The following is a 27,774-nucleotide window of genomic DNA, read 5'->3' on the forward strand; positions in this document are numbered from 1 at the left end:
CAATCCTTCACATTGTTTAAGACTTTGCTTCTTATCCAAATCTCTGATTTTGGTTTTTCTCACAACTGAACTAAAATATGGACCGCTGTAAAGAGGAAAAAAAAAAAAAACTTCCTTTGGACTCTAGAGAATATAATTGTTCACACAATCGATGGCTAAATACTGATTTGCAAAGTAAATGTTTTATTTCATTAAATTTAGCTTCAACTGAAAATTATCACTGAAAACTGCTGAAAGATTACTTTAATCATCATATTAATAAAACTCAAAATTTTAAAAATTCTCATGGAATACCTGAATCTCTAAAACTCAGTGAACCAAAACTTTCAGCTTAAGAAATATCATTTTAGTATATTCCAGCTGTACTGCAGGGTCTGGAAAAGCACTCAGGTAAGTGTTTCTCTCTTAAAGGCAGGTTTTAAAACTGTAAGTAAATTTCCTGGGCATCTACTAACTTCATTTCTAGTATTTTTCTAGTATTTTTGCCATTACTTCCTTTTCATAAATGTATTATAAAATGATTTAAATACATGGCCAAATTTTTATAACAAGCCATAAAACTAATAAAAATATTCCATGTACTATTGCATAAAGCACATTTAGAAAAAACCTCATTGTCCTATCAATTTAGTACTTATTTTACTAAGTCTGGGAAGTTGTAATGTACTTTCAATTAAATTGCCAGAATAAAACATCTTGTTTCTCTTTAGATTGATCATTCAAATGTTCATTTCAATGGACTATTTTTTTTTTTAATTAAGCACCTTGATTAGCATTTTTGTTTTTCAAAGCCCATTCTAACTTCCAAGATTATATCTGCATTTCTCTGTCAACCTCATGCATCTATCATATAGCCTTTTTGGTGAGACATCATTTGAATCATACCTTTTAATAGAAAAAATAAAACTGAATCTCACAGGTGAACTATAATTCTTGTCTAGCATCATCTGAAGATGTTTGGGGTAAATTTTACATTTATGACCAATTCAGCATCTTCTACATCTTCCCACAGGAGGTCAAGTAAAAAAGACAAAATTATTTCTTTGTCACATATTAAATTCAACCAATGAAGAAAATTTATATTTAATAGCAGCAAGACAGGAAAAAATGAAGTTAGGGATAAAGGAGAGCATAAATTTTTAGCTTTTCACATTTACATTCATATCCTTTCCTCACTCCCTGCAGCTTAGGAAATTTATATATCTTGGTTAATCACTTTTCTCCACACAGTTTATAAACAAGTATTAAAGTAGGGATAAAGATGAAAGAAAATAAACAAATGTAAGTTCAGTCCCTGTTCACTCTGCCTCCTAAGAGCTCAAATAGTGACATTGTAAGTTTCTATTAAAATAAAGCTGATTGTGTTGTAAATCCTCTAGTTCTTGGTTAGTTACCTAACATTCCTCCATCTCCAGGGAAAACTAGGTTTGTTTTTGAAAGAGGAAATAAACTCTTTTGAAAGAGAATAAATAAACTTCTGAGAATATGGCAAAGGGCTTTGAGATGAGGACACGAAATGTAGAAAAGAAAGGTACAAAACAAAAATTCAATGAACAGATTTCTTTGTGAAATCAGCTTATTGAAGCAAAAGTAAATTTGGGAATTCTCTGATTATCTGATCTATTTTAACAGTGCTAATTGTTGGTTGTGATCATTCATTTCTCAGTCCTAGAATGACTATCCATCCAAGGTGCACTGAAACCTCATTGCCTCATAGATTAGGCTAGGGGTATTTAGCATAAAAGTTAGGCTATGATATTTTCAAGATTTATAGTTTGCTGCCAGAAATTCCATATAAGGTACATTACTGCCAGGGTAGGTTGTCTGATGTCAAGTGATGAAAACTACTTGCCAATCAGAGTTATTGGTGCCCCCCAACCCACCCCAGATGGTAAAGAATCTGCCTACAATGCAGGATATCCAGGTTTGATCCCCGGGTCAGTCGTGAAGATTCTCTTGAGAAGGGAATGGCAACCCACTCTAGTATTCTCGCCTGGGAATTCCCTGGACAGAGCAGCCTGACAAGCTATAGGCCATGGGTCTCAAAGAGTCAAACACAACTGAGTGACTATCACTTTCACTTTTTCACCCCTATTCCCACTTTACCAAATGCCTGTTTTTTCAGGTAAATTGAGAGAGTTCCTTTTCTTTGTCATTTGCTAAATTATGGAATATGTTTTCATTAGTACATAATCTAGTGGAGGGAAAATGTTAACTCTGGCAGAATTTTGTGTTCAATTTGCTTTTAATCTAAAAATAATTTAATACAAGTAAAATCTTTCATACATGACTGTTCTAATAGATCATTTGGGTTATGTCGCAAGTATTATGCAAATAAACTTATTAAAATGTTTATAAACCATAATGTGTGTTATGTACGTGACATATTGTTGCACTGTCAAGCATCTAAGTAACCAGATGGAACTCTTTAAGGAATCAGAGGTGATGGAATAATCACACTTAAATCAGAAGCAATACACACAACTTTTGTTGGCCTGCTTTATGTCTATCTTCTTTCTAAAATGTATCCCTGTATTTTTACATGTTCATGATTAAAAAAAAAAAAATAACCCAAGAATGCAATCTCAGGGTAAAGAGTAACATATATTTGTCAAATCTAAATTGAGAATTTAAAAGAAAAATAGTGGTTTTATGTTCTATCGATTTTTGTACCGATGTTTGGGTCTCACCATTAGATGATCACAAAACAAATTAACACATTTATCATTTGTTCACCTTATTACAACCTGCATCAGACTTGCTAACCATAGTTCATCCTTAATTCCTTCTTTAGAGAAGGAAGGCTGCCAGGCAAAATCAGTTTACTAAGATATCTTTGGTTTAAGAATCAATGTGTCATTCCACATAAATTACTTTGAATTTTCAACCAAAAGAGAGGGAAAAACTGGTACAGAAACTTGAAGGCAAGCATCTTCAGAATATTTATTTTTTTCACATCTGTAAATTTTAGGAGTTGGGAGATGTGGCAAACATTCCTTTCAATCTATTAGTTTATTTAGAAAGTATTTTCTTTCTCTTTTTAAAACTATGTATTTATTTAGCTGCATCCTGTCTTGGTTTTAGCACATGGTCTTAGTTTCCCCATGGAAAATGGGATCTTAAGTTTCCTGACCAGGAATCAAAGCTGTGTCCCCTGCATTGCAAGACTTATTCTTAACCACTGGACCACCAGGGAAGTCATTTTTTTTCCTCTTTTCAAGTCTCTGAGTTAGACTGGAGAAAGCTGCTTGCTTGAATAAATACTAATTTAATGAACGAAATAAACACTATAGTTAGAGTTATAATCTGACAACAGAGAGTAAGTGCAACAGTTATAATAAGATAGTAAATGATCGAAAAAATATAAAAAGTAGAGACAATTAACCTACAGAAAAATAAGTCAGGTAAAAATTCTATTGTTTGCTTCATGTCTTTCTATATCTCACATGATTAAAGGGTCTTTTTAAGTCTCTTTTTGTATACATCTTTACTGTAGATTAAAAAAAAAATTCCTTAACATAGATATATTTTGACGTAGAATTAAGTTTATCTGAAATGTGAAATTTCTCTAGACAACACCTGAAAAAAGTCAATTTTTACATTACTGATGAGAAATTCTTCCACTGTAGACATAAGGTTTCAAAGACATCTAGGTAACTGTCTCAGGAATTACTTTGATGAAACTTAAAAATCCAAGTTCTATTTTATTACAAGCCAAAGTAATAAACAGTTATGCCCAGTGCCCTCCAGATCAACAATTACTGCAGCATTATCTTCCTCACTCAATCTTAATTTAGCAGAAATCAAACCATTTAAAATCCAAGAGGTATATGCATCCATTCACTTCTCCTCCAATCAAAACTGAATGGACCTGTCAACAGAGAGGCAGACTTACAAGTGTGAAGCCATTTGACCATGTTATATTTTAATTTGCAGAGACAAAAAAGACAAGCAATTTATTTACATAAAACTGTACAAAAGCAAATTAAATTATGTAAAGTATTTCATAAATAGTTGGACGAGTGTTTAATACATTTCGCCATGTTTAGCATAGTTGCGTGCATAGTGACCCATAAGAAACGATGATAAATTGTTCTCTGCTTCACTATCAACATCCAAGTAGCAGAACAAGAGTCAATGATCAACATTACAAACGGATCGTACCACACTGAATGCAAGTGCTTTAAAATGTAGGAAAAATTGTCTGAAAGTAAACCCTAGGTAGCTGAAAAAATGATGCCTTCCTCCAGATGTTATATATACCTCTGCCAGATCACAATGAACAACTTGACAATATTCATGATCATCTTCACTGTTTTGTTTTGCTTTGTTTTTCCCCCTTAAGTACTCCTCTTATATTTACTGCTGATACAATATATCTAAAGCTGTTGAGGTCTTCAGATTTCTCATGTCTGTTTTAGGATAGCTGTTTGATTCTTGGCAGTTTCTTCTGATCTCTCTGTTTTATTTTCCTATAAGACAGCTTCCTAGGGTAACCTTTCAGCCAGACATCTTCAGTACCATCTTAGTTTCTCTTCCCATAAAAATAGTGCCTCTCTTGTTTTCTGAAACACAGGCAGCAGGCCAGTCAGAAACCATAATGATATCTGGAGGTTCAGAATGAGCCTCAGAGGTTCGGATTTTAGACTGAAGCTAAAGATGTTTTAATACACATAAATTTATATAGTTACTCAATTTATAAATGTGTCCTAATGTATAATGCATGCAAAGTTCACTTGAGCTTCTTGGGTACAGAAAACAAATATGGTTTATATAGTGCACAACCAAAATGAAACAGCAGCTAAAAAAAAAATAACAACAAAAGAAGAAAGAATAGAAATGGGAAATCAGTATTTTACTTTGCAAAATGGACTGATTTCATCCCTGATAATCTCTTTCTGTGTTACTATTACAATAAATGCATTAGCCTTCTAGACCAAATTAAGCAGCCCATATAAATTTTGTCTTATGAATGAATGATATTTAAGACTGGTCCACTATCTGAGTTTGTCAGAAGGCAAATTTTTAATATATTATTTATTATTTTCAGAAAATAATCATGGATAAATATACAGGATCAAAAAAGTTGGGAATAGCCCATTTCCCCTCATTGTCCAAACCCAACAACCGTTTTTTTACCATAACAACAGGTATAAAAGGCACAGTTGCTTATTTTGCATTCACTCATTTATTATTTTTTTGTTTCTTTTTATAGATTTTTTTCAAAAGCACTCTATATATGGAGTGGCACCAGATTTAACCTATTCAAAATAAAAGTCATACAAACACAAAATAGATTTCTGTGTCATGCCAGCTCATTATAATAATAAACATGTTATGATAGCTAATTCTACTAGAATTACTGCGAATACTTACAGTACACTGAATTTTATTCTTTCACACCCATTTTAGTTCTAAAGAGGCTCACGAGTTAAATGATGATGACATGGCTATCTTGTATGTGGTGCAAATGTCATTGGGGAATGTGGATCCAATTAATCCAAAGGTCCCATATGACCCGTATTAGCTTTATAGACAACAAAAGGGTTTTAAGATAGAGTGAAATGAGCTATCTAATGTTTCAAGTGTATCATGAAAGAAAAAAATGCATTAAAAAAAGTCTGTTGCACACCTGTGTTATGCAATTGAATATTTCCTTTGTAACGTGCAAGAAAAAATATGTATACATTTCATAAGTATCTTTAGAAGTATTTTGTCTTAATAGGTACTTACAGATTATACAAGGCAGAACTGCTTTAATGCAGTTTCCTAACAAAGTACTAGAATTGCATCTTTCCATAATGTAAATAATAATCAGCCATAAACATTTTCAATTATTGATATTTTAGTCCAATGATTTTTTCTTCAATTACATATCTTCTTTCATCCTATTATACATAAACTAACATCAAAATGAAAATTCCATTTAAGAAAGAGTATAAGGAAATGACCCCAAAGAGTACCCCACCAAACAGAGAGGTGATTTTCAAAGATAAGCATTTTGATGACCTATAGTGAATTAGCAACCTGTATACCAGGCTGCTTCACTTTGTAGTCTAAGAAATACTGCAAAGCATGAAACTACCCAGAGCTACATGTTTCTATAGTCTGCTAAAGAGACATCAAGGCTATGCCTTAACTAGGTTACAAACATTCAGTAATAGGAATGTTTGCTCTCTTCACCTGTTATCCCCTAGCCTGTCCCTGGATTGTCACTTTTTCTGAATGCCCCAGCTTAGTTTCCCATTGTACTAAATTCTCCTCTGGAGAGGAAGTGACCCTAAAATCTGCATATTCTGTTTCTTTATATTACACTGAAAAAAAAAAAAAAAAGACTGCATATTTTTGAACTTTGAGATGTGTATACCATGAGACATGTCACTGCCCAGAACTCATTTCTTTCATGTTCACTCTGGATTAGTTAAAGAGATATGTTAAACAATGCTCAAAATCACATTAGTGACAAAGTCAACTAGGGGTGTCACCTTGTTTCAAAGTTGTGAGTCTCGAGATAGTGCTATATTGCACAGAATGCAAAATTAATGCACTTTTGTTACTTGGAAGTGTACACTGAACATGTAAAAAAAATGCATTTGGTTATTTCAAATGGGGATGAGACCAGTAAGTACAAACTGATTCTCAAACGATCATAGTAAACTTAACTAAGACTGTTATGCCAATGTATCTTTCTCTTCCTACCTACCCATAAATATAATGTTAAAAAGTAGAATCTTCCCTGATAACATTTTAGAAACTAAACTTTAACCTCAATCAATTGCCTATTATAGTACCAAACATATGTTTCACTGGTTTTTCAGTTTCTGAACTTTCAAAGAAAATTCATGCTTTCTGGGTGCAGAGAAAATGTAAGATAAACTGGCTTTTGAGGGTTTCCTCTGTGTGCCCGGGTTCAGGGACTTCTGATGCTTAATGGATTTCCACATCAAGACCAAATCTACTCCATGATTTCCCTGATCTGCCTTATGATCTTTGGCCTTTTAATGATACAATTGTTCCTGTTAGTTGATAATAGTGGTGCCGTTCCAAAAACATATATAGTTTTTGAAAGTTATAACTAGTGTAATTCATGTGATCAAAGTAGCATGTATACTAAGAATATTCAGTAAATGTATGGAACTGACGTTGATGCTCCCGACTTGAGAAAAACAACCTATGCCAATTTGGGATTGTTGTCTCTGACTGGGTATTGTTTATTTTTTCAGGCTTTGTTAGAATGTTAAAGCTGTGATCTTCCCCCAAACACTTCTGGAGTTCCCCTCTATAAGCACTGTGCCATTAGAGGGACTCTATCATGTTTGAGGGATTGCCCTCCATGGTTATTCATCATATTCTGATCGCATGTCTGAAATACATTTCACCTGATCTGCTTTTTCTGATCAACTGGATGACATTCGAACTGAATCAAAGTGACTAAAATCATGTTTCAGCTTAGGGATAATGACAGTATGTGTGTTCTGCTAATCAGGCTTTTTACCATGAAAGAAACTTGCAACCATCTTTTTTTGTGTGTTTGTTTTTCTGGTTTTTGGAGTGGGGTGGGGAAGAGAGAAAGAGGGTTTGGGGAATCAGTGAGGGGGTTAGACATGCAAGTAACAAGGATGGTTTCTACATTGTACATTTCAATCAGGCTGAACAGTGTCGCTCACTAAAGGCCTGATCTGGAGGCAGAAGCGGCAGGCAAAGCTTTGTCTCTTTGGTAGCCCCCTCTTTTTGATCACAAGGTTTCATTTTGTAAGGTTTTTCACCCCTTATTCTCCTTCTCATACATGAAAAGAACTTTGCTGTTGCTTCTGTATAGCCTACAGGTAAACTTCTCTTCTAGTGAGAGTATTGACAGGAGATGGCTTGTATTCCCCCGTTTTTGTAAGGGGAATATCCTCAGTGTTGGCATCCTCATTTTTGCTGAAACTAGCCGCACTGAAGGTCTCATAGGATGAGGTCAACTTTTTGTTCAGGAGGTTTCTGTTGCGGTCGCCCATGATGGCGGCCTCACCATTAGCCAGCTTTTCCTGGCTTCCTCGTTCATCAACAGGCATGAAAGTGGAGAGTTTGGGCTGGCTCTTCTTCCTCTCTGGAGACGTGCGGACGGGCATCCAGCAGGAGTCTGAATGGCCGTACTCGTCACACTCGCGGGTACACTTCCCAGTCAGGGCTACATCTGGAAGAGGTCTTGAATCTGAAATTCAAGGAGAAGGAGCCTTTAAAGCAGGCCATCTCTCAACAGCCTTTTCCAACCTATATGAAACTGGGGTGGGGGGGGCAGTTATGTATAATATTATGTTACATATACATTCCCTTTACCATATCCCCCTTTTCAACACTCTGCAGTTCATTATTCCAAAGAACTGTTTTTATTTCATATCCATTAAAGATAAGGTTTTGCAAAAACTCCAAATATTATAGAAAGAGAGAAGAGGACAAATGGATAAATTTAAGTGTGTGTTGAACAGACAACAGGTATATGAGTTTGTTACAGGACAGGTACATGTGCATGTTCTCACATAGAAATAAAGCATGCAAGTATATTTGTACAGGAGTAAATTTTTCCATAGTCATAAGTTATTAAATCCAAAATATAATTTTCTGTATTTATAAATTATCCCAGAAATCATGTACTTTTGCCAATTGAATTGCTTTGCTTATCGTTTATACATTATTCATAGAATGCAAATATGCAAAACCTTATATTTAAAATATATTATAAAACATCAGGGTGACTCAGAGGTAGAACCTAAATTGACAGCACATTGTGTGGTTAAAAAGTAAAAAAAAAAGAAAGTACCAGTGGGTTCAAGTGTGAGCATCCTAGCAGAATCAGCACTTACCCGACCCGAGCCCACACCCCACCCCATCTCCCACCTTGTTAATGACCTTGTTAATGACCTTGTTAATGTGCTGTAGGATAGTCCCTTGAGTGTTCACATAGAAATATACCTGTCAGTGCATTTGCTGAATGGAAATACTATGTGAAATGCAATGTACTGGGTAAACTGAATCAAACTCCTAAAATTTTGATGAAATGACATGTATTCCTAATTAAAGATTGTTGTCTAATACCATGGGGAATATCTTCTATTTCTATAAAGCTGTACTATCATTGTATGTGTCTGTCTTTGGAGAATCGTTATATATTTTCTTACTATTACAAATATTTTTTAATGGATTTGTTTTTGTTTGAGAAAGAGAGTGAGAGAGAGAAAAACCTGCCTCACCTCAACAGATTCTACGAAAACAACCTCTAGGGTTTTATTTAATATATTTGATAGTTTCTTTTACTGCCAAACAAAAGAACATAATATGACTGTGCTCCAATGTATATCGTTTGGTATCATTTTATTACAAGGCTTGGGACTTAAAAGACTGACAAATTTTAACCTCTGTAAATATATTCACAACAGAGGAAATCCATGACATTTGCATATGCATCCTGGGTAGACTGGTTTAAAATAAAAGAAGGAGTAATTTAACTTATTCCCGATATATTTAAACCTACTGCTTTTGTCTCCATACATCAACTCCTGTAGTGTAAAATGGTATTCTCATTTAGTTATCATTTGTATTAGGTTATTTCAGAAGTTTCACACCATTGAAACTCCTAAATCAAGTCAGTCCAATATTGCATGTCATTTTTTTTCACTTTAGTAATGGGTGGCTAACTGAAATATTGATATTTGTGAGCTTAATGATTTTTGAACCATTGTGACCTGAGATTTTTATGCTATGTGCTCAGAGTTCAGCAAGAAAATGCCATTGTTCACAGGAAATCCAGAATAGCTTTTCTCTTTTCCAAAGGCAAAATGCAAAGATAATTATTTATTGCGGTTGCAAATGCTGCTCTTTGATTTTAAGTGGACAGATCCTGTTAATTTTATCATCAAAAGAAAAAGCACATTCCTATTTTTGTGTATGTGCTAAACTCCCTCTGTGTCTCTCAAACACAAATTTTAGATGCATTTTAAAAAAAAAATCAAAGTATTGACAAATTTTATGAATGGTTTTTGTAATCTGGTTAGTTTAAATGAGCAAACTGAGTTATTGGAATATTTCCTGTCTTGGGATACTTTATTTGAAGCTGACCTAAGCGCTTTGAACAGGAAAAAAAAAATCTTATAAAAATGCAAAGTGTGAGATCAGATCTACTTTTTACTCTAAACATTCCTTTTCTTCTTCACTGCCTTAATAAGTTCAAGTTTTTCCTTTTCTCTTATGAGAGCGCCTACCAAGGACACAAGACAGTAATCAGAAATTTAGCTACTGAAGTAGGAAAAGGTCTTTATAAATGTGTTTGTCATTCCCTGCAGGGATGATACAGAATTATCTCTAAACATCTCTGCGTTTACTTAAGTATGACAATTTACTTAGACCATGACTTACACAGGTCGCTGCTTTTGGGGATTAATTTGTGTTTCCAGTCTGAAATTCATAGCACCTTGTGTATCCTTTGTTGGAGATGTACTTAGAGATAGCTCACAAAAATACCCTAACACTCTAACACCTCTTTCTACCTGTTATCCTTAATTTGTGTACCTTGAACTCCCAGTAGCTCATAAAAATTATATTCATTTAAATTGACTCAATTTCCAGTCAACTAGAAATGAGATGCTCTTCAGTTCATTCCTATCAGTCTTTACTTCATAGTCCGGATTATTTCCTGCTAAGATTGATTTCCTCTTTTTGCTCTTAAGGAAGGGCAGCTTATCTTCTCTGCCATAAGCCACATGTGGGCTGCCACATCTCTATCCCAGAAGGATGACTTTTAATAAGGATCTCCTGTCACTTCCAAAGTCAAACACTTGATTGGGGACCACAGTGGAAGTTTGACAAGCCTAATTGGCTGAGACATGTTGCAGTGTTTGTCATCAAATTTAGAAAATAATCAAGAAAGGCTATAAGAGATTCATCACAAGCAATCAAAACTTCTAATCTTGATGACTCAAATCCTCAAAAGAAATGCCAATGATTAACAAATGCAATTTATATTACGATGCAATTTATTAAGGGAAGGCATGAGTAGAATAGTATTTTTTTCTGTATTTCCTTATTTTATTTTTGCAAGTAGATACTATATATAGTTTTAAAAGACAGGAGTTATATAGGGTCTTACAGAATTATTAAACACACTTTTTCTCCCTTTTCTTAAAAGATACACTCCTAAAATGTCTTCTTTTTGTGGGATTGTAGAGGCAGATCTTCCATAAATAGTAATCCTTCTTAGTCTTTCACTGAAGGAGGTGTTTTCTTATATCTAAGAACATTATTGCACACTTCAGTTTAGCACTCTTCTCTTTCATTTTGACCAGAGTGAAGACGGAAAATAGTTAATCATGACTCTTTTTACACGGTACTGAGTAAATTAATTAAAAAAGCAAAATATTCTGTATCAAAATATGGTATTCTCTATCAGCATTTTCCATAAGTAAGTGAGTTCCTCAGAGGTCCCCCCTTCACATGCACTTAATCATATTAAATCTTGAGATGACTGAAAGTCAAACTGGTATTCATTAGGTCTTGTTGCTTTAGCATTATTTGCAGTTTTCCACTTTCAGCTAGCAATGCTATTTACTAGAAACATTATATATAATAACTTTGGAAAGTTAAAATCTGTTCTTAGGCATAAAGTTAATTATCCCCTCAAAAGTAAAGAGTTTCCAGTTATCATAATATCAAACAATGTATAACACATAAAAAAATTCCCTGAACTTCTTCCTTCGTACTTATCACCTCAATCCAACAGCAAGCAGGATGGAAGTAGCGAGGGGTTCAGACGATGGGAGAGCTGAAGCCAAAGAGCAAGTGTTTTGACTTTCACTTTAGTGTTTCCCATAACACCATATTGTTCCTTCTTAAAATGTAACAGCAGAGTTATTTAGAGGTCAATTACTGCTACCCATAGCCATAAGAAAAAGTTACAGTCTCCTAAGAAAGAGGAAAAAAAAATCTAAGCAGACAGGAATGAGATGTCATGAAGACAAAAATTTTAAAAATACTTTAAAAATAATTCAACCTTTTTAACAACTGTACATTTCCTAATGTGAAGGAAATTAGAACTAATTTAAGAAATCAAGTTCTTTCTCTACCAAGAAATGTACTTCATCTTACTAGGCAGGACAGATGAGTAGGTGGTGAGAAGATACTGCTACACAATGACCTCAGCAAGAAGTGACAGATAATATGCAGCATCGTTAGAAATACAAAGGAAAGCCCAGATTTAAGGAGGCATTTAATGTTTCCAGAATCTGTCCTATGCAATTCAGAAACTTTTAGAGGAATCACTTTTACAGGAGAGCAGTGGTATTGTTAAGGCTTTTAAAGACAGCTCTGTACCAGTGATGATTTGGATAGACTCAGTTATGCATTTTGCCAGAATCCTGATCAGCCACTCCTATTCCAGGTCCTTGTCTTGGGGCTGAACATATAAAGATATTTCCATTTCCTAAAAGAATTGTGAAAATGTTTCATTTAGTTTTTAAACATTTCCAATGAGTTTTTTCTTTGTTTTGTTTTAAGCTCAGATACCTAAAGCTATGTGCATCAATCACTTATTTGTTAAAAATACAAATCACTTAATTCTCTGATCGCATGAAATAAAGGGATTCTTAACAGACATGTAGACGTCTCAGACAGTCACACCCTTCCCATGCACTTAGCCCATTCTTAACATTACTTGACAAAATTTTGCAAATAAAAGACTGTGCTATTCTCGTCTTTGGGGGAGATAAAAAGCACACACAGGCACATTTTCCTTGTGCCTTTTTAAATAATTTATTTTTCTGTTCTTTGGCTTGACTTCCTGTTATCTGAAGACTTCCTTTTCTAGAAACATACCTGATTCTGGTGGAATTTGATGGACAAGGCACAGGTTTTACAAAAAAATTAACAGCAAAAAAGGCAGATAAATTTTGTTGATTTTCCAACTAATATTTTAATATTAACTTTATTTTCTTTAATTCAAATGAAAGTATCATTTTTATTCCAGTGATTCAGTAGAGTACTTTATTTTAAAATAGCTGTCAGAACATGATTTATTCTTGCCTTATATAATAGATCTGCAAACAAATAACTACATAAACCTTTTATTGGAACATTATTATTATAGTCAGTGAAGTTTAGGAATGAGGTTATGAGATCAAAAAAGTGCATACTGAGTTAGATTTGTCTTTTTATATAAATGATCTAAAGATCAGGGTTTCCTCTAGTGGCGTTAGTGGTAAAGAACCTATCTGCCAGGGCAAGGGACATAAGAGATAAGGGTGCTATCCTTGGGTCAGGAAGACTCCCCTGGAGGAAGGCATGGCAACCCACTCCAGTATTCTTGCCTGGAGAATCTCATGGATGTAAGAGTCTGGTGCGCTACAGTCCACAGGGTCACAAATAGTCAGCCATGACTGAAGCAACTTAGCATGTACACTCAACTAAAGATCCTTGCCTTTTGTCTGTTTGGGGAATTTAGGAAGGTTAGAAAAGTGAGCACATTAAGAGATTATGGAGAAGGGAGAAATCATTGCCTCGGACAAGCAGTAGATGATCTTCTGAATATTCCAGAAGTTTCTGTAAGAAGGGGAAATTTGTAGCTACGCAAGCGTCTCCCAGATCTACTACTAGGTGGTTATAATTTTCTACACTGTGTTCTAATTCATCATGAAATCACTTGATTCTACTGAATTATAAGAAGAGATAAGTGTCATCTATCCAACCAGCCCTTACTGCAGTCTCGTCTATACCTTTCCTGAGTGCTTGCTTCAAGGGACAATGGGACTCGTGGAACAAACGGGAGGCTGTTTTGAGTGTCATTCTGGGTCCATCATGTGTAAGCTGTGTGACTTTGGATATAATTTCTCTGAGCCTCAAGTTCCTCATTTGTGAAGTAATAATACCTATTCTGCCATTTTTATGGGGATAAACGAGTAATGTATATAAAGTTTATAGCATAGTGTCTGATGCTGTATATATTTTAGGTATATAGTATGTCACAGCCCCTGGAGAGATGTAAAAACATATATATATATATTTTTTCTCTCTGCAGTCTTCCCTGAATGAAATGGGTGTTGAGGGAATAGGCACCACAACCAGGATCCCTGAATTCATATCCTAACTTTGTCACTTAGTCCATATGTAACTTTAAACAAGTTACTTGATTCATGTAAATTTCCTAATCTTTATAAAAGACATAAAGAATGAATTAACTTCTCAGGATAATTATGAAGATTAAATGTATTAACACAGGTAAAGTTGATAGTAAGAATTCTTGACACACAATGGGCCCTCAATAAATATTAGATATTTCAAGTGTACAATCCCTTATCCACAATTCAGTTCTCAAAATAGCTTCAAAAACCAAAAGTTTTTTTCCCTATATATTTACAATAAACCTGGCTTTTAATACAATATTATGTTTCATCTTTATTTATCTCACATAGTGTGAATATATGTTTTGAAGGAGAAATAGTGTTTAATTAAAGGCTCTATCTCAGACTCTTAGATCTTCAAAATAATAGGAAAGTGAAAGTTCACTCAGTCATATACAACTTTTTGTGACCTCATGGATTATAGCCTGCCAGGCTCCTCTGTCCATGGAATTCTCCAGGCAAGAGTACTGGAGTGGGTTGCCATGCCCTCCTCCGGGGGATCTTCCCAACCTAGGGATTGAACCAGGGTCTCCTGCATTGCAGGTGGATTCTTTACCAGCTGTGTTACCAGGGAAGCCCCCCAAATAATATAGATGCATGACATTACCTTTTCTGGTATATAAACAATTCTTATTTTAAAAATATGTTTGTTCTCAAGGGTTTCAGGTAACTTACTGTGGATCTAGCAGCAATCATCAGTCAAAAGGACATGTATTTCGAATTATGTTTTTCAGTAGCACTCATGGACTTATGCTGACAGAGTCTCCAGAGCTACCACCCACTGAGGAAAGTACAGTGGTCATGGGTTACTCCATATCAGATATTCCCCTTAACACTTCTTTATTAAGATTTGGCCAGAGAAGATTTATTCAGGGTATGTCATAGTTGCTCAAAACTGAACAGCAAATTCTGTTAGTTGCAGTTATCTTTACAACATAAACAGATCAACCCCACGATTCCTCATTTTCATTTGAAAGAGACTTGCCCCTGAGATACTGGGTTGCTATTTTGCTTTGCCTGCACAGACCACAACATAAAAAAGAGAGAGTGAGTTTCATTTTAACATGTTAAAAATTAGTAATAAGCTAACCTCAGACTAAGAGTTTGAAAATCTAGAAAAGAGAATAAAAAGCAGGGAAAATACCTCACCTTCAATGCACCCTTCAGATATCAAAATTTATGAAACAAAAGCATTCAAGTTTTATGGATTTTATGACGTATGTATATGCTTGCTTTAAGTCACAAAATGAGGCCAGAAATTCCTCTCATCTTCCTATACACAGCCCTTTGGAGTGTGCTATCACTTCTGTCAAGATTCTGTTTCTGCAGCCCTTGAAGCTGGACTAGCTTTGACAACTAGAAAGACACTGCACAATTTTCAGGATAGGTCTCAAGAGTCCTCACTGCTTCTGCTTTTGACCTTGAAAGACTGCCATCTCCATCCTGACAAAAAGCATGATCTAGCCTTTTTGAAGATAAAAGACATTTTGAGAGAGAGAGAGAGACCCAGTTATTTCAGTTGGTCCAGCAGAGCCTACCCTCAGCCAGCCCCCCAGATGATGGCAGCCCCATGAGTGATCCAGACAAAACTTGCAGAAGAATCAATAGTCAAACCACAGAAACATGGAAAGCAATCACTTTTTGTTGTTTGAAGCTCCTAAGTTATGTTTGTTTTTGATTGTTTAGAGGGTGAGGAGAATTCCTTGATGTGTCAACAGATCTCTGAGGTCATGATCATGGATATATTGTATTATCTGTGATTAAAAAAAAAACAGCCTGACATATAGAAATAATACATTCTACTTTTATGTCTTCTGATCATGGGCAACAAACTGAGCAAACAAACTTATAGAAAGAATAAACATTTTCAAGGATGTAAGCACATTTAATTTGAAGTTCAAGTAGAGGGCTCCCATAGAAATCTGGAAATTTTGATCCTGTGATTATAGGATTTTACTAGATTTTTCACCTAAGAGTGCTCTAGTTCCGGCTGGCATGCTAAGACAATATTAAAATGTTTAAACATGTTTGGAAGCATCAGCAACTTTTCTCTGGACCTTAGGCTAAACTCAGTTAAATAGCAATTGAATGTATCTCAAGAAGCATTTACTGCCCTGAGGCTTAGACCAATGTCATTCTGAATGTGGTATTATCATATACAGTGGAGACTGCAGGCCAGATTTCAAGCAGTCCTGCTGAATCAACTCAAATATGATTCTGCTGGTTGGCACATGAAAACTGCACTGCAGCAGAAAAATGCATGGTGACTGCTGGAGAGTGATCTATTTACGCACTTCAAAGATGGGGCTTCACTTTGATTTCACTCTTCACGAATGCAAAATTTGAGGTGAGGTAGTGGAGGTTAAGCGAATATTAAGGGAAGAGAGTGAAAGGAAAGGAATTGCTGGAAAATGAGGAGATGCTCTAATATTGATCAGAAGAGTTTATAAAACCCCAAAAAAGATTGAGGATATTTATTAAACAAGTTGACAATTGATTATCTCACTGAAAATAGATGGAATTCTGGTCATTCAGGCCATTCATGTTTGCTTTTCCACTGCAACAATAAAAGTTTTCATGATTTTTTTTTTCTAGTCTCTTGGGTTTCTTTAAGTTACAAATTACTTGCTTTGGGTGTCAAAGACTAGTAATCTAATGAAAAGTAGAAGCACTGCCTCCCTCCATAAACTCAGATATATGTCCATAAAATTTGCATAAAAATTTGAGTGGAGTTCAAGATGCCAGTTAGGGCTGCAGCATGTTTATGGATGGAATTTTTACATTTATACTTTTTTCCTTTGAGTTTAAATCAATGATTAAGAAATATTTAACAAATCACAATCTATCCTTGAAATTTAGAAATTTACATGTGGAAAATAAATTGGCCTTCAGTGACAGAAAGATTTAAAACAAACAAATAAAAACAAACAAATTCTGCAACACAGAAGTGAGGAAAACAATTTAGATTTGGTTATGTTAATATTGCAGGTAAGTCATTTAAATGCCTCTATCTAAAAACCCCCAATAATTTATAAAGCTTTGTGTTGATAGCAGATTAATAGTTGCGGGTAGATTTTACTGGTTGCTGATCAACTTGATATGTATTTCCTAGAACCTACATCCAATTGCACCAGTGTCTTGAATCGTGAGCAGCAGGATCTTCACTCACCATGAGAAGGGAGATGAATTAATGAATCCTTGACATGAAAGAATTATATACAAAACAATAATGATCCAGATGAGTTGTTTAATTAATAAAACATGTTAGCCACTGCACATTAGTTTTATGGTAAAGTGAAAAGTGGGTACTTCTAAAAGAATTGAAAGTATCTATTTAGAATCACTTTCCTATAATGACCTTAAATCTTTAATGTCTTCAATATTGATTGTAAAATTGTAAAATATATATCCTACAATAAATGTTAACTTTTGGAATGGATATTTATTCTAAAAATAATATATAAAGTTTCTATTAACTGTAAGAATATTATATTTAAATGGTAGTCTTAAAGGCAGTGCCCATTTTATCTTTGCTTCTACATATAACATATGATATCAATATTTCATTTTTTACAGCTGAGTAATATTCCATTGTATATATGCAGCAAAAGTCACAATACCTTTTCATTTTCTCCTTCAGTGTAGTGATCCTGTGAAACTATACAATTATTGTTATGATATGACCATTTTAAAAATACATTCTCAAGTTATTTGCATGGAATTACCTATTGAAATGTATCATAATCATACAATGGCTTATCTATTGAAAACACTCCTGTAACAAGAAGTTGAGTAGTAACAGAATTCCATTAGTTATTGTCATTGAGGAGAAAGACAAAGAGTTCCTCCTTTGTGTTCTTTATGAGGACGGTTTCACAAAAGTCTTGAGTTCTGGAATACTTTTGAGAGGTGAGATCCTGAAGGCTTTTAATAGGAGCTGAAACACCATTTATGAGGAGAGTTTTAAACTTTTGGAATGCTGGCTCCTTACTCTCATCAATAAGTTTATCAGTTAAAACTAAAATTGGCCATCACAGTTAGGACCAAAAGAGTGTTGAAGAGCTTGGGAGCTTAGAGCAGGTAAATCAAAGAAAAAAGAAGGAAATGATTTCTGATTACTAGCAAACAGGACTCAGTGAGCAGCTCAAATGGGGGAAATCAATGAAGCAACACTGGATCAGTTTGCTTCATTGATTTTTGCTGCTCATTGAAATGTTTTCCTTTATTTACTTCCGATTTCTTCAGAGAGTGGTGAAGCCTCATTGCTGATCCTCCCTTGGAGCCTGTGATGGGAGGATGAGCAAGCTTTGGAGATCCTCTCATGCTTGCATTATACCTTTCCATGCCGCATGAATTCAGAAGCACTTCTAACGCCCCCTGGTATGCTGCAAATGCCATCCTTCGCCCACAACCTTACTATGGTAGGCAGAAAGATGGTTCCCTCCCAAAATATCTACATCCTAGTCCCCAGAATCTGTGAGCCTGTTAGATGACAGGACAAAGGAGAATTAAGGTGGCAAGGGGTATTAAGTTTCCTAATAAACTGTCCTTAAAATAGGGATTTTATAAGGTGGCAGGTTATAAAACAAATGATGTGAGCACACACTACTAATTGAAAAAGATAAGGAAACAGGCTGTCTCCTCCAGCTTCCAGAAAGGGAGGCAGCACTGCAGAGACTTTGATTTTAGCCCCCAGAGACCCAGGTCAGACTTCTCAGGTACAGAACTGTAAGAAGATACATTTTTGTTGTTTCAAAGCACTATGTTTTTAGTAATTTGTTAAGTTGCAATAGGCAACAGATATATACTCCCACCACTTCTCAGAGAGGAAGATCAGGGGACGATCAGGGTAGACTTGAAGCATTTGGTCCTTTCTACCCATATTTATCCATTAGAGGGAATGGAGTAGAAAAACTTTGATTTTTGAGTTATATTTACTCTGTTCAGGATTTTTTTATACTTTTAAAAATTTTTCTATACTTTAGTATCTAATTGTCCAAATTATTTGTATCTGACCAATCAATAAAGTTCAACAAAGTACTAACAGCTCACCTTTCTGAGTGATACCATGTTCTTCCTAGTTCCTCAGTGAGAGCTGTCTCGGGAATTATTAAGGCTTTCTCTCTCTGGGTAGTGTGATTCCCCAGAAGAGAAAAGAAAAAGAACTTGACATAACATACAGGAAGGAGAACCAGGTACCAGAGCACAATCTTAATGAGGTCTCTGTCAAATTATTATGATGTTTTTGTGATTTCCTGATATTTATTCCTTGTGTCATATTTGTCTCTTTGTTAAGCCTGTTCCCTCTTAGTAATTAGTAGGAGAGCTTCTAATAAAAAAAAAAGGAACTTTATGATTATTTTAAGAACAGTAAGTAGAATAACTCTCTCCCTAGTTTAAAACTCTCTTCTAAAAATTTCAGTATAAGTTTCAAACTTTGTATTTCTACATAGAAATTCCTTCAAGATCTGAATCCTGCCTACTCTTGACCCTGATCTCTTTCTAGTCTTACATGTTCCATTTTACCACTTCAACAGACCTACTGTAGCTGTCATTTCTAGAAAGTCCCTTGCTGTTTCATGCCTTCATGGCTCTGATGTGCTGCTTCTTCTGCTATTCCTTGGCTTGTCATCTGTCTCCCACAAATCCTTCAAAACCTAGCTTCAACATGTCAACTTTGAGATTTCGCCTAACCGGGCTGTCTAACTCTGACTTCTCTTTACGTCTCTAGTCCTCATCATGTGTCTCTCCCTTGGAGTTGTTCAGTCTCTAAGTTGTGTCCAACTCTTTTGTGACCTCACGGCCTGTAGCCCGTCAGGTTCCTCTCTCTGTGTCCATGGGATTTCCCAGGCAAAAATACTGGAGTGGGTTGTTGTTTCCTTTTCCAGATCCCCTTTTCCAGGGGACCTTCCCAACCCAGGAATCAAAACCAAGACTTCTGCATTGGCAGACAGATTCTCTACCGCTGAGCCACCAGGGAAGCCCGTCTCTCTCTACCACAGCATTTAATATATTGCACTGAAATCTGCTACCCATTCATGTGACTTTTTCTGTAAAAGGATACTCCCCGTGGCTTGAATTCACTTCACAAGTTACTAAACTGTGTACTTGGGATACTAGCACCAAGCTGGTAATATAATCAATATGTGCTTTTTGAATGATGGATGAAAAATGTGGTGAGGAAACAGATTGCATGTTGTCTCTGATGATTCTGTCTAACTCCACAATGGCCACGGGTAAAAAGAGGTAAAAGGAGGATAAGGACATATGCCAATCACAAACACAATGCAATTGGCCAAGCACAGAAGGTGAAGTAGATTCTATTTGTTTGTTCACTATATACAGATCTGAATAAACTTCTCTACCCTTAGATGGGGAAACAGTGGAAACAGCATCAGACTTTATTTTTAGGGGCTCCAAAATCACTGCAGGTGGTGACCTCAGCCATGAAATTAAAAGATGCTTACTCCTTGGAAGGAAAGTTATAGCCAACCTAGACAGCATATCAAAAAGCAGAGACATTACTTTGCCAACAAATGTCCATCTAGTCAAGGCTATGGTTTTTCCAGTGGTCATGTATGGATGTGAGAGTTGGACTGTGAAGAAAGCTGAGCACCAAAGAATTGATGCTTTTGAACTGTGGTGTTGGAGAAGACTCTTGAGAGTCCCTTGGACTGCAAGGAGATCCAACCAGTCCATCCTAAATGAGATCAGTCCTGGGTGTTCATGGGAAGGACTGACGCTGAAGCTGAAACTCCAATACTTTGGCCACCTGATGCAAAGAGCTGTCTCATTGGAAAAGACCCTGATGCTGGGAGGGATTGGGGGCAGGACGAGAAGGGGATGACAGAGGATGAGATGGCTGGATGGCATCACCGACTTGAAGGACATGAATCTGAGTAAACTCCGGGAGTTGGTGATGGACAGGGAGGCCTGGCGTGCTGTGGTTCATGGGGTCGCAAAGAGTCGGACACGACTGAGTGACCGAACCGAACTGAACCCGCCCACTCTCCTTACCCCCTTTCAGAACCTGTCCTATAATTTCTCTAGCTGAGATTTATTTTCCAGTAGAACAATGCAATTGATTGAAATAGCCCATGGATATATTTTAGAGAACAAAATGCAGTCCTCAGCCTGGGGCAGGCTAGTGGGATCACTAGAAGCAGTAGTGGGTGCAAAGTAAAGTCTAATGAGAAAAGCTTATACTTAGTAGTCACAAGATTACACATATGAACTAATTTGTTAAGCTTCTTTGCTCACAAGTGGTAGCTATTTTATAGTTACTTTAATGTTTTCAGGACCTCTAGTTGGCAGTTCTATGAATCTTTCAATAATAAACTTGGGAAATGAAATTTATTTCTGGCTTATACACAGCTTGTATCATAGAAGACAAATTTCAAAGCATGAAGGAAAGGTATTCTATGTGATGGAAAATGAAAAGAAGAAAGCTCTCTTCTCTCATTCTTGTAATGTGGGTGTATTTTAATAGGAACTATTGTAGGCAATGTGCCAACCTATTTCAGTTCAACAAATTTTATTTGCCTTTTCATAGCGACTTTATGGGTACATGTTAAGTGAGTAGGATCATGGGCAGTTTAGATCAGTACTTTTCAAACAGAGAACCAAGATCACCTGGTTGGTGGCTGAAGCTATTTATAAGGTTATAACTGGCTCATACTATGTTCACATTATTTTGCAAATATTTTATTGTAGATTTTTCAGTAAGGGTATGTAAATTTATATATATGTACTTGGTCCCCATATAAAGTAGACATATTTTTCTGGGCCACATTGAATCTATAATTTAAATAATACCATGTGGAAATCAGTATATTTTTGGCTATTTCTGAGGAAGTTATATATTCTATGATATCTAATATAAAACATAACTTTAATTTGCACACAATGTCAGGTTAATTTTCAATTGTACTTTTAGCTGTCATTTCAAATTGTACTTTAGAGACTAAAGTGCTATCCTTATTAAAAAGGATTTCAGATAACTTAAAGAATGAGTTAGCCACATCCTCAATAATCACTTCAGGAAGTCTACTGTAAATACAGTCTCTTATTTTGAGACATTCTGAATTTACAGTTAATTCCCCAGATCCCAATTTCCTAGAATTATATGTAATTGTGATGAGCCTTCTCATAATCCAGTTAAATCCTCTGATAGACTTTATTTCAATCAGCAAAATGGCAACAGACCCTTTAAAAAAGGAGGACTTAATGTGACTTCTTATAAGTCATGTAGACATTAAGATGTAGGACACATTTAAGCTGTCTACTTGTACCACTGGTCTAATGCCTAAGTATTAATCTGTCACAATGTCAAATTACATACATTTAGGTTTCTTTCTTTTTTTTTTTTAAGTAAAATGTGTCTGCGCTTAACAAACTCAGAGTGAAAAAAAAATCAGGACTGCAATTAGAATGTCATCTCTTCTGCAGATGACATGAGAAATGCATGAATCAGAGTTTAACAGTCAACATAATTTCACAGATAATCATTGCAAAATTATGGTAATGCAACAATGCAGAGTACAGTGAGATTAGCAGACAGTGATCAACTATTTATCTCTACCATCTGCCATGCATGCTTTTTATTTAAGTTTTTTTAATTTTCTGCCAACGTTGTCAGTTTGGAATTTGCCAGTAGTGGGCATCGCATAGGAAAAGAGGTTTCATGGTGTAAACAAATTTTTCCATGTGTTCAGTGAATTAGCTTCACTGGCTCTTAGGCAAAGAAGACTGGTTGGATGGAATTAACTTTAGCAAGCTTTGTTTTGCCCTGAGTCTTGTACAATTCAAATGTGTCAATCCTATACAAAAAAAAAATTAAGGAAAAAAAGGATAAAACTACAAATATTGCAATGAAAATCATCACTGAGGCATATGCTTTGCGAATTTCCTTTAAATGACATACTTAAAATTTACGTGTACTATATTAATCATTGGATTGGACCCCAAGAGTACTTCGGTGAATCATTTGGTGAGAATGTTGCTAATTTGTCAATATTCTCTGTCTGCAAATAAGCCAAGGACTAATGGAATCAGGACTTGCTAGAGCAGGACAGGGGAACTCAGAGGAATTTCCACTATGCAGAGAAAATAAGAGATGAACTTTCCTTCACAAAGCTGGCATGAAGGTTTCAGGTTCAGGGAAGGTAGATAGCACTATTATGGTAACATAACCTGAAAAAGTATATTCATTCATTCAGGAAATGTTGATACATCAGGCACTATTCTAAAACATATATTAGTTCATTCAATTCTCACAGCAATCTTGTGAGACAGGTTGTATACTGACCCCATTTTACAGATGAAGAAAGTAAGGCATACAGAAGTTAAACGAGTTTTTCACAAGTTTGCATCTAGAGAATGAAAGAATGAGGTTGCAAACGCAGACATTCTAACTTCAATGTTGTGCTGTTAACTGCTATACATACTCCCGTTCTATTAATAACACATTAACATACTGCAAACTCCTGTCATAAGCTTGAAAAGAATTATCTATTTCCAAGCTGAATTAAAGCAGAAAAGCATTTTCCTATCCATAGGAGAAGAAAGCTGGAAAAACAGTATCTTCAGGTATACTAAGAATCTCAATAGACTTAGCTTGAAATAAGGGGAACATTTTTAGTTTGGACAGAAAGAAAGGTGAAAACTCAAGAAGCATGTGCGTAGAGGTTCCAGGACCAAAATGATTTTGGGAAACGACTGTTTTTCTTGGCTCCTTCTCTCACAGCTATCCCTCAGTTGGTCTCTGAATGGATGAAGAATTTTGTATCTAAGTCAAAATAAGGAGTCTAAATTACTATGTTGGTAAAAAGCCTCAAACTTCTCCTATTATTAAAGCCATATTCAGCTAAGAAAAGGTTGCATCTTCACAATATTGGTCTATTTTTAATTCTACATGGTAAAAAGACACCTCAATTATGAGGTTTGGATCACTGTCATCCCAGAGACAGAAAAGCCAAGTTTGGAAACCATAGCATGCTGGGCTGAACTTCTGAGAATGGGAGATGCCAAGCCACTCCTTGGTGAGGTGAATGTGAGAAATGGAAATAAATGCTTTAAGAATAGAAGAAAGAAGTATGATGGTTATTTCTAGCAAACAAAGCATCAGAGAGATTATGTAGGACATAATAATCACAATTGGGTTGGTTAAATTGGGAAAGAAAACCTGACTGTACTGATTTCTTAAGAGAAAATGAACACAAAGAGATATTTGAGCCATACTTATTTAACCCTGTATTAATCAGGTAATTGCATACATATTTTTAGATGACTTGAGACTATATAGATGCAATCCATGAGTCTGAGATTTAACCTGTAGGGATGAGGAAAATGCATGTATATTAAAAGAGAATGAGGTAAAATTGGTGCCTTCAAGTATACTTAATACACGTCACACTTTTTCATGATAGTATCTTGGAGCCCAAACCAAGGAACCACGCACAGTGCAAACTTTTACTTTCACTGTGGGAAAATCTTTACTTTCATTCCTACACTAGTGGGAATCAATGAATCAGTGTGATTAACACCCTGGGATCTAAGCTAAGGAAGTCTGATTGAGTCCACATTCTGCCACTTACCAGCAAAGTAACCTCGGGCAAGTTACTTAATGGCATCTATCTCATGGGTTGTTCTGAGGATTAAATGAGACAAGCATGTTTTGTGCTTTGCATAAGGATCTACATATAGAAACACTTGGTATATTTTTCTATTGCTATCATTACTGTTGTTCTAATTTCTATTCTATGTCTTTTCCACACATATATTTAGATGGAAGAATACTGACTCCAAATTATCAAAAAAAATACATATTTTTATAAATGTCCTCTTTTCTTGGTATAATTAAAGGTTACATTTTTAGAATATTTGCCAATTAATTATACAGAAATACATAAAATATTTCACATATGTGCGCTAAGTCGCTTCAGCCGTGTCCAACTCTGTATAACCCTATAGATTGGAGCCTGCCAGGCTCCTCTGTCCATGGGATTCTCCAGGCAAGAACACTGGAGTGGTTTGCCATGCCCACCTCCAGAGGATCTTCCTGACCCAGGGACCAAACCCTAATCTCGTGTCTTCTGCATTGGCAGGCACGTTCTTTACCAATAGCGCCACCTAGGAGGAAGCCCACTTTCACATATGAAAGATTATGAATTCATGTTTTCGCATTATCAGTTAGAGTGCCAAAAAATATCTTTTAAATAAAGTCCCAAAATAGTTTGTGAAAAAAGACATCTTTTAAGTTTCTTTTTAAATTATTTAAATCAATACATGTAAAAAATGCATATTATAGGAAACAGAAGAAGAAATACAGAGTAATTTAATTTCACAGATTATGCATACATAAGGTAGCGATTTTTCTGACAAACAGCATTATATTTTATAATTACCAGCTTTTCAATGCTAATTGAAACAATCTATTGTTACTTGCAAGAATACAATATTAAAGGCTGTAAATAATAATTAGTACTCTGTCATCTACTCAACTAGGTATAATTTCTCATTTCTCCCAAAGAAACAATTTTTACATAATTATTATTTTTCTCACTTTAAAATCACATTTTTACTGCTTAAATTCTAATTTGCTGCTTTAAAAAAATATAAGGCCATGGAACGATGGTAAAATTGAGAAAGTTAAAGAGATTATGTGCCTTCAACACAGTATAATCTTTAAATTATTACTTGGGTGGACTTTACAAGTGTATCAGCATTTAAAAGAAAAAAAAGAAGAGTTTAAAGAATCTTTAAACAGATCAGAAAGTATAAAAGGTGCAGAATCTCAGTTAATGTGAATTAAATTATCTTCAAAAGAGGGGGAAAAAGTTAAGAAACAGCTTTCTGTTCTGCATGTTAACTAGCCTAAATAATGCAGAGCTTAAGTGAAAAAGCAAGAGAATTTAAAAGGGAAAACAAATATCTTGAGACAACTTGTCTTTTAAAGTAACTGTCAAGGAGAACTTGCCTCTCTGAATAAAAGCTAGCAGTGACTTAAGGGATTCATTTCTCCTTTAGGCTGTATTAAGAAATGTCATTTAACGATTTAAAATGTTGTCCAGTCAAAATAAGGACTAATTATCTGCTCATGATATGCCTATATGGCTTCCAAAGAACACATGGGGATTTGGCATGATTAAATGCATTTAAGAATTGCAGTCAGGTTGAGGATTCAGAATTAAGATGATCTGAGAAGTATGACTAGTTATACATTATTCATGAATATGGGAAACTAGTAAAATAAAACATGCTCGTGCTTAGGGTGTGTCCAGAATGTTAGGGCTAAATATTCCAAAATAGTCAGCATCAGACCTGCTTCTCCTTCTTTGCATTAAAAAACTTCTGGGTAAATAGTGATTCAGATGTAATAATGATGATGTTGAATATTTAACCCTGTGTATGTTAGTCGCTCAGTCCTGTCCGACTCTTTGTGACCCCATGGACTGTAGCCTGCCAGATTACTCTATCCATGGAGTTCTCCAGGCAAGAATACTGGAGTGGGTAGCCATTGAACCTGCCTGCCAATGTGAGACACCGGTTCGATCACCTGAAAGAGGAAATCGCAATCTGCTCCAGTAATCTTGCCTGGAAAATTCCATGGACAGGAAACACCTGGAGGGCTATATAGTTCACAGTGTTGCAGAGTCAGACATGACTCAGCAACTGAGCGCACACACACACACACACACACACACACACACACACACACTACCAACCAAGAAGAAGCACTGTAAATTTTTTCCTGTTAGGAAAGACCAATAAACCAGCTAGCTTGTGGATAAATGAAAAGATCCACATTTCTTTTGCTACAGATTGGACCTACAGAGGATCACCAAGCCACTATCATGATGCTAGATTTGACTATTTCAAATGATAAGAAGTTTTAAGTAACTGAAAGCAAATAATTTTTGGTGTGTGATATGTCTTACCTCCTCACCTGGTAATTGTTCTAAAATGTTCGGTGTAGTTCCTATTTGGAGTTTGGGAATGTTTTTCTCAATAAGGAAAACTAACAACAACTACAATTTCTCAACTAGTAATCATGTTTGCCTGACTATACCTCAAGAGATATAGGGACATAAGAAGTCTGTAGAAATAAAATATCTTAAATAGCTAAGCAGCCACAGAATATTACAATGCTATTTAGTACAAACCTAGCATATCAGCTCTAAATAACCAAGTTGCTCTTTAATTAATTACTCTTGAATTTTTAAGTTATCATTTGCATGGTAGTCCTTCTGGTTTGTTCCTCTACACTGAAGAAAATTGTCCATAGCTATTGGTATTTTCACTTTTCCTTCCTTTCTTGTGCTTTTCTGTTATATTAAAAAAAAATAGCCTGCCAATTCATATATATTGCTTCCTCTTCTCAAATTTGTCTTAAATCAACATTCTATTCAACTTAAATTGAGTTTGGTTGAAAATGTCCTTTTTTTTTTTTTCCTTGCAGCACCTGGACATGGAAATAAGGACACAATTTGCACAAGTTGTAATAGCCTGTAATCTTTTTGTCTAAATATGGAATAGTGCACATGCTCAGTCACTCAGGTGTGTCTGACTCTTTGCAACCCCATGGATTGTAGCCTGATATGCTCCTCTGTCCATGGAATTTTCCAGG

At 35.4% G+C, this 27,774-nt stretch overlaps 1 protein-coding gene across 6 annotated transcripts in view; it reads right to left on the reverse strand.

Annotated features, from left to right (window-relative positions):
• Positions 1-3,904: 3,904 nt before the first annotated feature.
• Positions 3,905-27,774, reverse strand: part of PCDH7 (protocadherin 7) — a 447,041-nt gene continuing 423,171 nt past the window's right edge. For 4 of the 6 annotated variants that reach the window (XM_043438888.1, XM_043438887.1, XM_043438890.1 and 1 more), the window contains one exon: positions 3,905-8,197. In XM_043438888.1, coding sequence (XP_043294823.1) covers positions 7,821-8,197 — 377 coding nt within the window. In that variant the 3' untranslated portion in view covers positions 3,905-7,820. The remainder of the gene's footprint in view (positions 8,198-27,774) is intronic. The other 2 variants (XM_043438893.1, XM_043438891.1) reach the window with 1 other exon arrangement.

This window comes from Cervus canadensis, chromosome 19, assembly GCF_019320065.1.
Source record: "Cervus canadensis isolate Bull #8, Minnesota chromosome 19, ASM1932006v1, whole genome shotgun sequence".
Classification (NCBI taxonomy): domain Eukaryota; kingdom Metazoa; phylum Chordata; class Mammalia; order Artiodactyla; family Cervidae; genus Cervus; species Cervus canadensis.